Source organism: Hevea brasiliensis, chromosome 11 (genome assembly GCF_030052815.1).
Source record: "Hevea brasiliensis isolate MT/VB/25A 57/8 chromosome 11, ASM3005281v1, whole genome shotgun sequence".
Classification (NCBI taxonomy): Eukaryota; Viridiplantae; Streptophyta; class Magnoliopsida; order Malpighiales; family Euphorbiaceae; genus Hevea; species Hevea brasiliensis.
Window position 1 is genome coordinate 97,084,865 of NC_079503.1, and position 13,643 is coordinate 97,098,507.

The window sequence follows — 13,643 nt, forward strand, 5'->3', positions numbered from 1 at the left end:
ACCAACAAGGGAATGCTAGCCATCCACATCAAACTGCTACGCCTTCAAAATGATATAATTTTTTTTTTCTCTGAAAGGATCACTATTATTCATGAAGAGGAAAAGCAATACATCTTATCCTTAACAAGAAAATCATCTAACTGGAGAGGATGAACAGAAGTCTATCCAGGGAATAGACAACCCAAACGAACAGTTCTAATTACCCAATCTGCACAAGAGTTTGCACTTCTAGGAACACTGCAAACAGATAGCAATAGATAGATAAGATGATAACAGAGATCGAATATCATGAATAATAGCCCCTAATTCCCAAGGGATGGGCACTAGAGGAAGCATAATAAACTAAGAAAGCTTTAAAGAATCTGTTTCAATAGAGGCATCAAGAAAACCTCTGCTGGATGCAAAGCGCAATGCCTCCCTAAGTTCAAAACCTTCGGCAGCAAGAGGAGACCAAGAATAACAAGAAACAGCACTCCCATCAATCAAGGTTCCTTCAGAATCACGAACTACAATACCACACCCAGCTAAAGAGGAAGCCGGATCAAAAGACGCATCGACATTAATTTTAAGCAACCTAGAAACAGGAGCAAGCCACACAGATGAGACATACTCCGAAACATGGTTTTGGTGAACTGATGAAGAAAGCAATTCTTCAAAAGCATTCTACGCCTTGACAATAGATCTCATGGGATTCGGCGGGATATTATAAAAAATTGCTGCATTCCGAGCTTTCCAAATCTGCCAACACAACAGGCTAGCCAAGATAATTAAATTACTATCATTAGCTTGAGAAAAGGAAACTGACGATTGCCACCGTTGAAGGAAAGACCCAAAACCTTCCTGCCGAGGAATGAAACCAAGCCGCGAGCCAAACCACACAGCTATGGCATGGTTACAAAAGAAGAAAAAGTGCTCAATAGATTCAAACCTGTAATCACACAGAGGGCACTTTGAAGACAATACACTCCCTTCTAAAGAGATTTTCCCTTGTGGCCAAGGCATTAGAGCTAGCTCTCCAGATAAAAGACTTGATTTTGGGCGGAACCTTCAACTTCCAAATAGAGTTCCATATTTGTGGAGAGATTGCCCGAGAAGAAGAGGGGCCTGCTGTTGAAAGATCCTTCTTCAAAATAAAATAAATAGACTTAACAGAGGGAATTCCAGAATGGAAGAAATGCCAAACAAGATTTGGTTCTCTGTTGATGGAACTAAGGGGAATTTTCAAGATAGCTGCACATTCCTGCAGAGAGGAGGCATATAGAATTGCTTGATCCCAATCATTAGTGGCATTATTGATAAGGTCCGCAACATAAATCACAGGACTATCTAGTGGCCTTGTACTTTGTATTTTTAAAAGATGGCAAAGAAGGAATCAATGGCTCATTCCACGCGTCAAGAAAAGAAGGACCAACAACATTCCATCGAAGCTCCTTAGATAAAGCTTCTCCGCCTTCTAGTAAGCTCTTCCAACCCCACGAGGGATTTTTCCTTTTACCAGCCCTTAAAAAATCTGAGGAAGGGAAATAGACGCCCTTAAGAACTTTAACCCATAAAGCTTCAGGAGTCTTAATAACTTTAACCCATAAAGCTTCAGGAGTCTTAATAACTCACCATGCTTGTTTGGCTAGCAACGCTACATTAAACAAATTCAGCTCCTTGAAACCCAATCCACCTAAACTCTTACTACAAGAGAGTCTTTTCCAGCTCAACCAATGGATATTGACAGAATCAAATGATTTCCTCCACCAAAATTTAGCCGCCAATTTCTCCAAATCTCCAATAATACCTGTGGGCAACTTGACAGATGACATTACATAGGAAGGAACTGATTGAATCACCACCTTTATAAGAATCTCCTTCCCAGCTTGTGAGAGATAACGACATTTCCAGCCCTGCAGCTTCTGGATGACACGATCATTAAGAAAGCTTAGAACTTGTGATTTGGATTTGCCCCAAGCTATGGGAAGGCCAAGATATTTAGACAAATTACCAGAATTTTGCATTTAGAGGAATCTACAAATATCATTCTGAGTCTCCATTGCAGTATTTAAGCTAAAAGTGATGTCCGATTTACTGAAGTTCATACGCTAGCCTGAGGAAGTACTATAAGCATCCAAAAGACCCTTAAGTTGAACCGCCACATCCAAAGTTGCTCGACCGAATAAATTAGTATCATCCGAGAACAATAAATGGGATAAGATAGGACAATGGCGATTAATTTTGAAACCCATAAATGAATAAGAGGACACGGCCCTTTCCAATATTCGCGATAATACATCAGAGACTAAAAGGAACAAGTATGGAGACATTGGGTCTCCTTGGCGAATACCTTTAGTGGGAGAGAAAGCAGCAGTTTGAGTCCCATTCACCAAAATAGAATATCTCACAGTATACACACTGGTGAAAATCCAATAAATCCCAATGCACACTATCATAAGCTTTGTGGACATCAACCTTAACTGCCATAGATCCATACTTACCCCTTCTTCTATTCTTTAAACCATGGAAAGTTTCATGTGCTATCACCACATTGTCTTGAATACATCTATTCGGCACAAAAGTAGATTGGACAGGAGACACAATTCTGTCTAAGCAAGGCCTCAAATGATTTGCCAGGAGCTTCGAAATCACTTTATAATTGAAATTGCACAAGCTAATAGGCCGATATTCTGCAAAATACTGAGGGCAGTTATTTTTTGGAATTAAGGCAATAAGAATGTCATTTGCTGGAGGAAGAACACCATCGCGCAAAAAAACCTCCACCATGTTCACAGCATCTTCCTTAATAACCTCCCAATATTTCTGATAAAAAACTCCTTGAAAACCATCTGGTCCAGGGGCCTTATAAGCCTCCAAACTAAACACCACAGATTTTACCTCTTCCTCTGAAACAGGGCGGCATAACTCCAAATTCATCTCTGCAGATACTACTTTAGGAATTTGTTGGAGAATATCATCAGAAGGAGAAATCGGGTTAGCTTCATACAAAGACTGAAAAAAAGAATAAGCTTCCTGTATAATAGAATCACCATTTTGAATCCATTCCCCCTGCCTAGTCTTGATTTTACAAATTTGATTTCTTTGCCGCCTAGAGATGGTTGAAGAGTGAAAAAAATGAGTATCCTTGTCCCCATATAACAACCAGTTGACTCTAGATTTTTGAAACCAGTACAGTTCCTCCATTTGCCACAAGGATTTGATCCGGTTTTTTAAGTTAGAGATCTCCTCCGAGTTAGCAGTAGACAAAGGGGAAGATAACAAGTGGTCCAGCTGTCTAGAGAGATCCCCTATTCTTTTCTTCGAGTTACCAAAATGGTGCTTACTCCAATTCAATAGAACAGTCTTGTAGGAATTAAGCTTCTCACTGATATTATCTTGAGTATGAGTTCTCCAAACTTCTTTGATAATATTCTCACATTCACTAGATGTTGGCCATCGAAGATCAAATTGAAAAGAACACTGGGCCTTCCTAATCGATGAATTAAAAACCAGAAGAATTGGTCTGTGATCAGAAGCTCCCAGTTTCTCATGGAACAACATACTCTGAGGAAAAAGTGCCTTCCATTCTGGAGTAATCATCGCTTTGTCAATGCGCTTCATTACCCTATACCTCCCTTGCTGATTATTAGACCAAGTAAAACGGTAGCCCATAAAACACATTTCTTCTAACTTCGCATCAAATAAAAAGGAATTGTACGCTGCAGCAATATGATTGTTATACCCTTTCTTCCCCATTTATCCATAGGCGAGTTACAAATATTGAAATCCCCTATCAAGATCCAAGGCTCATGAGAATGTAATTGCAAACTTCACAAATTATCAAGAAAAGAAATACGTTGCGGAGCCTGAGGTTCATCATAGATAAACGTTACATGCCAAGTCGGATTTTGTTCCACCATCACATCTATCCATCTAGGAGACGAATCCAATATCTGGATAGGTAGAGAATCCTTCCCCCTAAGAGCTAAACCACCCACGCTTCCTATTAGTTCCACATAGAAAGACATCTAAAACCCAAACCTCTGTTTCCACCTTTCCAGGTACCTACTCATTCTTTTTTTCTTTCTTTTTTTGTCAGACAAAAAGACCAACCTGGGTTTATTAACAGAGATGATATGTCGATGTTTAGACGGGTGGAAGAAAGGTAATTAATGAAAGGCAAGGGGAGATAAGAAAAGAGAATGATGATAAGAATTATAATAAAAAAAATTTGATATTTAAAAAAAAAGTGAATTAATAGGAAGATAAGAAGAGATAATGTATATTATTTAAAAAGAGCTGAAAGAATAATAAATAATTATTAAAAATAAAATTATTATTTTTATTAAGTAATTTATTAAATAATAAATTCATCATAATAAGTTTTAAATTTGTAAATAATAATGATTCACTATAGATAAATCACAAAATTAATAAATTAAAATAATAATATAGAAATCTAATAAAAATTGAATAAAGGATAAATTATTTAAAAAAAATTGATAATTAAAACATAATAATTATGTTTGTAAACTCTTTAAAGAATAAATTTAAGAGCGGAGAAAATATATATAATCACTTGAGAGAGAAGACAATTATTTATTTATAGTGATATAATTTATTTTTAAAAAAATATAATTAAATTTTTTATAAAAAATTAAAAATATAATAAAAATTAAGAAGTTAAGTAATTTTCGACTTTCACTTCTTTATTTTTCAATTTAATTGAGATTTGAAAGATAAGTAAAATTTATCATTACTTATCCTTACCTTTTACTAATTCATTTACTCACAATCGGGATATAACAACCAGGATATAACAGTTACTTATCCCTTTCCACTTATTTGCCCTACCCTCACCCCACGCAAACAAAACATGAGAGTTCTCATTGTCAGGGGTTACACGTCCCCTGACAATTCCAGCACAGAAAACTCATTGTGATTTTGGTGGCTTTAGGCTAGCCATTGTAGCCTCAGAATTGGACAGTTTAACCTCTGCAGATTTCTCAACAACGGAAACTGTCTGCTGCTTATCAGCATCCTCACCTTTTTCATCAACCAAATCCCTTCCAACTTTGGTTTGCAACTTCTCACCATTATCCCCACACGAGTTCTCGCCATCAGCTTGAGAGAGAGAACTTCTTGATAATTTCTTCAATTTAGGTCATCTAGATGGTTTAGGTTTTGGGTTTGTTTGAGCTGGACGAAGTGTAAGTAAATTCTAATTTTTAAGAGATAGGATATCAGAGAAAGATATTGAGCTAGAGCATGGTTGTATACTATTTAAAGTGAGGGTGGGACATCTTGAGGGAATATGTATGGGCTTACCTTCGATTTCAGCTCAGGAAAGTCCAGAGAGGGTAAGTGTATATGTGGGCTGAAATTTCCATTTCTTTAGATTTCTTTAAAGCAACATGGGGTGTTTGATATAACAGCCTCTTGAGTGAAGTTTGGGCTTGTTCAAAAGACATCTCATCTGACTCCTTCAACAGTTTAGGGGAAGGAATTATGAGTCTTGAGGTTTCAGACTGAACCACTAGTAATTGACTGCAGATTGCAGTTTGTTCCACTGTGGGGGCAGAAGGTTGCATAGGTAGAGATGCAAGAAAAGTAGGGGACATAATTAGTTATCTAAGATTAGGAAGAGGATTTTGTCTTCGAAAGTGAAAAGTGGCGATTGTGGGAGAAGTCGCTAAAGCCTGACATACTGGAAGAATTGACATTTGTTGTACTATGATCCCTTCATTTGAAACACCACTGGATGAACCCTCATTTTGGAAAGAGTGAGGCAGACGCGCCACCAAAGAGGCATTCCGATTAATAGTAGCTTTATCAGAAAATCCAGACGGAGTGTTCTTCCTTTCAGTCTTTGGCTCAGAGACCCATATCTCAGCCCTCATCTAAGGCCCGTACTCTTGTCTCCTCCCTTTATTCTGCGAGGCAGTCATAACTGCTATGTTGGGACATGTTTGGATTTGATGACCAATTATCCCACACATGTAGCAAACGTCTGGCACATGTTTGTACCAGAATTGGACTCTTTCCACCTTCCCATCTTGTTTTTTATTCATAAAACTCTCAATTAAGGGTTTGCAGACATCTAATTCAATTCTAATAGAGGGACCCACTGATACATCCACGTCTGCTGCACAATTGATATCAATCAACCTATGGAAGATTCGCCTAATTTGGTGAGCATTTTCCTTCGTCATCTGATTCAAAGGGAGACCCTGAACTTGAACCCAGAAAGGACATATCGAGAAATCTATACACTCCACCTTCAATGTAGGATCCCAATCTTTCAAGATAAGCAACTGATTGCTAATAGCCCAAGGGATACCCTCCACTACCCTTTTCTTATCTCTCTCATGAAGAAAAGAAAAAGAGGAAGGTATTAGATTGTAATGGAAGAACTTTGATTTCAAAGGAAAACGCTAGGTTCCAAATTTGCTTCAAAACATTTCTGAGGTGTGCTACTGGGAAAAGCCTCTTAGAGATAATACGACCCACTAGAATGAGATTTGAAAACGAGGCAGCTGCATGAGTGTCCTCATTTAATCCCAAAGTAAACTCCTCCCATGAGACGTTATTCGTCTTCTCACAAAGGGCATTGATGGAGGTCTCCAAAGAAACCCTCTCAGTCTGTTCCATCTTAGAAGAAAAGATGAGAGCGAGGAAAGGAAACTCAGGATACTAGAAGGATCACGCTCGAGAGAGAAGGAAAGACTAAAAGTCACTCAAAGGGAACTTACAGTTCAACTCGTTGGACACTTCAAAATGATATAATTAAAGTCACAATTAATTAAAACACAAATAAATTATTAATAATTTAATGATTGAATTGAAGGAACGGAAGCGTGAAAAACACAAGATTATACCATTGAATTCAAAAATTTTCACCTAGGGTCACAAGCACCATGCAAGATTTATTTTTATCTATTTGATTTCAATGATAAACAACATATTAAAACTCTTTTAATATGTTTTTGGATCTGTATTTGCCATTTAAGATTTTAAAATTAATCAGATTAATTTTAGAACCCTAGATTAAATCAAGAACGATTACACTAACCTCTTGATGTGTCCGGCGTGTCTGCGCCTTTGAGATTCGTCTTCAGGACACCAGATGTTGTCCCTCTAGCTTGTCCACACCAAGAACACCTATGGCAGCCCTTGAACAGCTTCTAAAGCCTTTTCTATTAATTAGAAATTCAAGTTCTGCCTTTTAAGAGATTAGAGATGCAAACAGGACACTAGAAACAATTTCTAGTGTTCTTAATTCAAGAGATTGATGGCTAATCTCTTTGAATTGATGAGAGATGAAGAGAAATAGCTGGAGAGTCTCAAAATGGCGTGACATATGAGAGGAGAGGCTGCTGGTTATGTTTTCTTTTCATAACCACACTTAAATAGCTAGGTTAACACATTAAACCCTAGCCACATGTCACCTTTTGATTAGCTCTAGGTTTAAGTGACCCAATCACATTGTGCCAAGTGTCAAACCTATATTTAATCTTGATTTTAATCATCTTACATGATTAAAAATATTTGGCAAACTTATGTGTTATGCCATGTGTCACCATCTCATGGTGCCACGTGTCACACTGCAAAATGACCAACATGCCCCTGTGTCTTAATTTTGAGTTCTTAACCCAAAATAATTATTTTCTTCTTCTAATTAATTTATATCAAATATAAATTAATTAATTAATCTCTATTAATTAATTTTTCATCAATTAAATTCATATTTAAACACTTTAAATATAAATTTAATTTATACTACACATCCAATAATCTAGATTTGGTTTCAAGTCATGCTAGGGACTTTGCAATTTTATTGCAAACCAAATCTATTTAATTAATCAATTAAACTCTTTAATTAATTAATTAAATCATATTTAAATAGGTGATAACTTGTGTATGTGTGTGACTTACTAGGCTCATCACTAATTGGCAATGAGACATGATATCAACTCTTAATATCATCAGAACTCTTTCTTACCATAAATGATTTCTCTAAATCATTTTATGAACCTCATAGACCATGGTTAACACCTAGCATAGCATGCCATGGCCACCCAATTAGTAATAAGATTTACCTTAAATGAACCTATAATCATATGTTACCATGCACTAGAATCTCTCATTACAAAATCCCAACTCAAGTGGAGTCATGGTTTATGTCAAACTCCATTTGCTATGAATATTATGTTCTCTTTTAATTCCAGTTCTTGATTAAAAGATTTTCTCATCGTAAACTCTTTCTCAATAAATCTATCTGTCTGGCCAGAACTTGAAACATCAAGAACAATTAAATGAACATAGGATTTTATCTCTATTTACTTAGAGGAACAGATTCCATCTTGATCAACACCTACCTCCATATATAACTAGCAGGAGCCAACAGATGCCCATATACCCATACACAGTACAAGTATGAAAGCAGTATCAAACTCAAACTACCTATATACAAGATAACTGTGCTATCTCAAGTCTAAAGATTATATGCATCGATATGATTTATGACAAAACATTGACAAGAGTAAACTCCATGTGCTTGTCATAAGTGTCACCTGGTTCGCCTACTTATCATTTATAAGTGCCTATCATGTTTGTTATATGGCATGAGACTCACCATTCCATCTTATTTATATCTCATATAAATAACTTAGGAACAAACATGAATACAATCTTTCTGGATAAGTCATGTCCTTATTATGAAGTATCCTCGATTGTGAACCTATTTATGATACTTTGTGCTAGAAATATTGTCACTCATATTCTTAACAACTTAAGAATAATATTTCTAACAAAATATCAATGGACCTTTTCTATTACACATAAATATATTATGTAAACGGAAAAGTGGAAATGCCTTTTATTAATAAAATTATGTACAAGATACATACTAAATGATATGCTCTAGGGCATACTACTAACAATCTCCCACTAGCACTAGAGCCATTCATTACAATATCTTAGACCTATCTTCTCAAGATGTCGGTCTAATCGAGTCGTGACATAGGCTTAGTGAATGGATCAGCTGGATTTTCAGCTGATGCTATTTTCTGCATGGCTACATCGCCTTGCCCAACTATATATCTGATAATGTGGTAGTGCCTTTCTATGTGTTTGGATTTTGGTGAGACCTTAGTTCCTTAGCCTGTATGACTGCTCCATTATTGTCACGCAGTAGTGGGCTGGCGACTCAATGGAAGGAACTCATTGTAAGTTACATCACGAACTTCTTTATCCAAACGACTTCCTTTGCGAGATCGATGCGAGAATATACTCACCTCGATGAGTGGAATCTGCGATGCGTGCTCGCTTGGAACTCTTCCAACTGACTGCACCTCTTTTACAAATGAACACAAACCCAAAGATAGACTTTTTATCATCGATATCTGATTGGAAATCAGAATCAATATAACCATCCAATTGCAAGTCACCATTTCCATATATCAAGAATAAATCCTTAGTTCTTCTCAAGTACTTAAGGATATTCTTGACAGCTATCCAGTGCTCCAAACCTGGATTAGATTGATACCTGCTAGTCAAACTAACAACATGCGATATCCGGCCTAGTACACATCATTGCATACATTAAACTTCCAATAGCCGAAGCATATGGAATCCTAGTCATTTTATCTCTTTCTTCAGGTGTCTTTGGAGATATCTCTTTAGAAAGGTGGATACCATGTCTCACTGGTAACAATCCTCTCTTGGAATCAAGCATGTTAAATCTCTTTAATACCTTTTCCAAGTATAGACTTTGGGATACACCAATTATTCTTTTCGCTCTATCTCTATAGATGCGAATCCCAAAAATATAGGTTGCCTCCCCTAAGTCTTTCATGGAGAATGTATTTGACAACCATACCTTTATAGTCAACATACCGTATCATTACCCATCAACGATGTCATCCACATATAAGACAAGGAAAGTGATAGCATCACACTAACCTTCTTATATACACATGGCTCATCCTCATTTTTGATAAAACCAAAAGATTTAATGGCTTCATCAAAACGGATGTTCCAACTCCTCGAAGCTTGTTTCAACCCATAAATGGATCGCTTTAGCTTGCATACCTTGGAACCATCTTGGGATTCAAATCCTTAGGTTGTTCCATGAAAATGTTTTCTTCAATGTATCCATTGAGAAAAGTCATTTTGACATCCATCTGCCAAATCTCATAATCATAGTATGCATATTGCTAATAAAATCCTAATTGATTTAAGCATGGCAACAAAGCAGAAAGTCTCCTCATAGTCTATTCCTTGCCTTTGGCGAAACCCTTTCGCTACTAGCCTTGCCTTATAGGTCTCTACCTTTCCATCGTAACCAATTTTCTTCTTGAAAACCCATTTGTTCCCTATAGGTACAATACCTTTAGGTGGGTCAACAAGATCCCAAACTTGATTCTTATACAGGGAATCAATCTCGGATTTCATAGCATCAATCCATTTTGAAGAGTCTATATCTGATATAGCTTCTTCATAGGTAAGTGGATCATCTCCATGATCTACTTCTTCATGAGTAGACAACTCTTGTTCTTCTTCATGAAGAAAATCATATCTCACCGTGGGTGAGATACCCGGTTGTTCTACGAGGAACAATTGTAGATGTTTCATCAATGGGTATAGGTTGACTAGATGGATCTATATCCATCTCGATGCTGGTTGGTCAGAATTCTCCAATTCTAACTCTATTTGCCTTCCTTTGCCTACTTCTTGAACAAACTTTTGTTCAAAAAATGGTGCATCTCTACTTGTCACAACCTTTTGTGAAGTAGGCAAATAAAAATAATATCCAAAACTATCTTTTGGATATCCAACAAATCGACCTTTTTCTGATCTGGTCTCCAATTTATCGGTGTTCACTTTTGATATAATTTGGACAACCCCAAATCTTAACATGCTTAAGACTTGGTTTTCTTCCATGCCATATCTCATAAGGTGTGGAAGAAAGCGATTTTGATGGAATCCTATTCGAATATATAAAGTGATTCTAATGCAAATCCCCAAAAGGAGATTGGCATATCAAGATAGCTCATCATACTACGTACCATATCCAATAGGGTACGATTTCTCCTTCGAATACACCATTCATTGTGGCGTTCTGGAGGAGTCAGCTGAGAAACAATGCCATGCTCTCTCAAGTATTCATCAAATTCAGTACTCAAATATTCACCTCCACGATCTGATCGAAGAGCTTTAATATTTTTTCCTGTTTGATTTACTACTTCATATTTAAATTCCTTAAACTTTTCAAAGGATTCATGTTTGTATTTCATCAAATACAAATACCCAAACCTTGATTTATCATCAGTAAAGGTAATAAAATAATGAAAGCGCCCTCTAGCCATTTCTTTAAATGGACCACATACATCACTATGTATGAGCTCCAAAATATTTTCACTCTTAGCCCTTGTCCAACAAAGGGTGATCTAGTCATTTTGCCTCAAGGCAAGATTCACAAGTTGGAGTAGGCTCAGAGCCCAATGAGGATAGAATCCCCATTTTCTCCAATTTTGCAATCCTATCTTCTGCAACATGACCTAACCTTAAGTGCCAAGTATATTTTGAACTTGAGTTGGTTTTCACCATGGCATTGCTTTCATTTAGATTGCTACACTCTGGCCAGTGGAAACACTTTCTTACTGGCAATGGAAACACTTTCCTATTGGCAGTGGAAACACTTTCCCTTGCCTCCATCAGCTTTAGTCTTACTTTTCTGTTTAGTTATTTTCTTGGAAGGACCAGGAATCTGAGGTTTCTTTTTCTTATTGACTTTATTCTTGTTGGACTTTCCAGAAGAAGATGCAACCAAAGCTACCTCTTTTCCTTTATTGCCTGGCATATTCTTTTGGGCAATAACCAGCATGTTGAGTAATTCAGCTAAGGTGCATTCCTGTTTAGTCATATGGAAATTTGTCACAAAATTCCCAAAAGACTCAGGAAGGGACTGAAGGATCAAATCCGTTTGTAGTTGGAAATCCATGTTGAAGTCAAGATGTTCCAACTGCTCAATCAGCCGAATCATCTTGTGGACATGATCCCCAACATTCTGTCCCTCAGACATACTCAAACGGAATAACTCTTTAAATAACTCATACCTAGCATTCTCGTGCTCACCATACAACTCTTGTAGGTGAAGGAGGATCTCACTAGCATTCTGCATGTTCTCATGTTGCTTCTGTAACTCATTACTCATGGAAGCAAGCATGTAACACTTAGCTCTCATATCATGCTCCTTCCACTTGTCCAAAGTATCATGTTCCTCTTGTGTGGCCTCTGGAGGTAAGGGACCAGAACATTTGAATATAGAACATATCCTATATGTTCAAGGTTCAGACAAGTTTCAAATTTCTTAGCCAATCGCAGATTAGGTCCTGTCAACTGTTGTGATCAAGTATGCTTGCAAGGATATTGGATGGTGGTGGTTGTTTTGTGCTCATTTTTATCGTAAAATTAATCGCAGAAAATAACCAGATTAATTAGTAAATGTATCATGTAATTAACCAAAATGATTATGGTCTTTTAATCAAATTGGTCCTCCCACTAACTTAGCGAATCCTACACTTCCAAAGTAGAAAACGGAAATCCTAGTTGGATGGATTTCTAGTGGGTGATTGAATTCTTATAATTCTATTGATCATCCTCGGTACATCCATTATTGGAATTACAATAAACTATAAGTGAGCAACTCCTTGCCCATCACATCTCATGTGAGGTTCAATCCTTTACTAGCCCCTATTGCTCAAAATCTCCTGTACATCCAATATTGACTTATCTTGCATTAGTTAAGTTGATCCCATTGAGCCAGTAATTATGCAAATAATTTTAATGTCCTCAGGTACATCCAATATTGGCCACCAAACCATTTACATATTTACAACATCTCATGCTTAACAATTATTCTTAAGAAAATCTCTTAAATTAATTGCATCTCATGCAACTATTTAAAATTTCTTAAAATAATTGCCCCAATGGAGGGCTTATGTTATAATTACTTTAATTATAGCATTTCCAACTTAATCATTTGTTTGGAAGATTTTATAGCCATCCTAATTACTATTAAGGTCTCACTTTGCACATTATCCATTTAGCATGCATATATCATATAATTGCATACATTCCCATACATCTCATGCATTCATGGATAAGCGAAATATGGTATTATCATGGACTTTCTAAGGATTCAATTTGAGCCACCAAGAATTGAATCGGGCATTCCTAGGTGCAGTTCATTCATTCATTTTACAAGAGTTGCTGAAGGAGTACATAATCAACACTTTATATTGAATTCTCCCACTGGTCCCACCAATGCTCTTGACCTCCTTGAACTTCTTGCAATCCAATATTACATAGTAATCCTTGGCATACCAAGGCGAATTTACAAGAACTTAAATAAATGAAATTACAACCCAAAAATATTACAAACTTAATAATACATGCCCAAAATAAATTAAAATAAATTAATTAATTTACAATCCCAAAGAAACATAAAAGAAATAAATCCAATCACATTGGTCTTTTATAGTCCATGATCATCCATCATGCATATCACTATTTAACAATTAAATAAAACATACATTCTTAAATTAAATTGAATATCTCATATTCAACTTAAAATTCAGATTTGAATATGATTCAAATAA

General features: G+C 36.4%; 1 protein-coding gene across 1 annotated transcript; it reads right to left on the reverse strand.

Moving 5' to 3' along the window:
• Positions 1–342: 342 nt before the first annotated feature.
• Positions 343–3,735, reverse strand: LOC131170376 (uncharacterized). The gene is made up of 5 exons (XM_058129425.1): positions 2,481–3,735; positions 1,612–1,957; positions 1,342–1,500; positions 777–928; positions 343–632 (listed from the first exon to the last, which is right to left on the reverse strand). Exons 1-5 carry the CDS (start codon positions 3,733–3,735, stop codon positions 343–345), a joined length of 2,202 nt encoding a protein of 733 aa, XP_057985408.1.
• Positions 3,736–13,643: the final 9,908 nt, after the last annotated feature.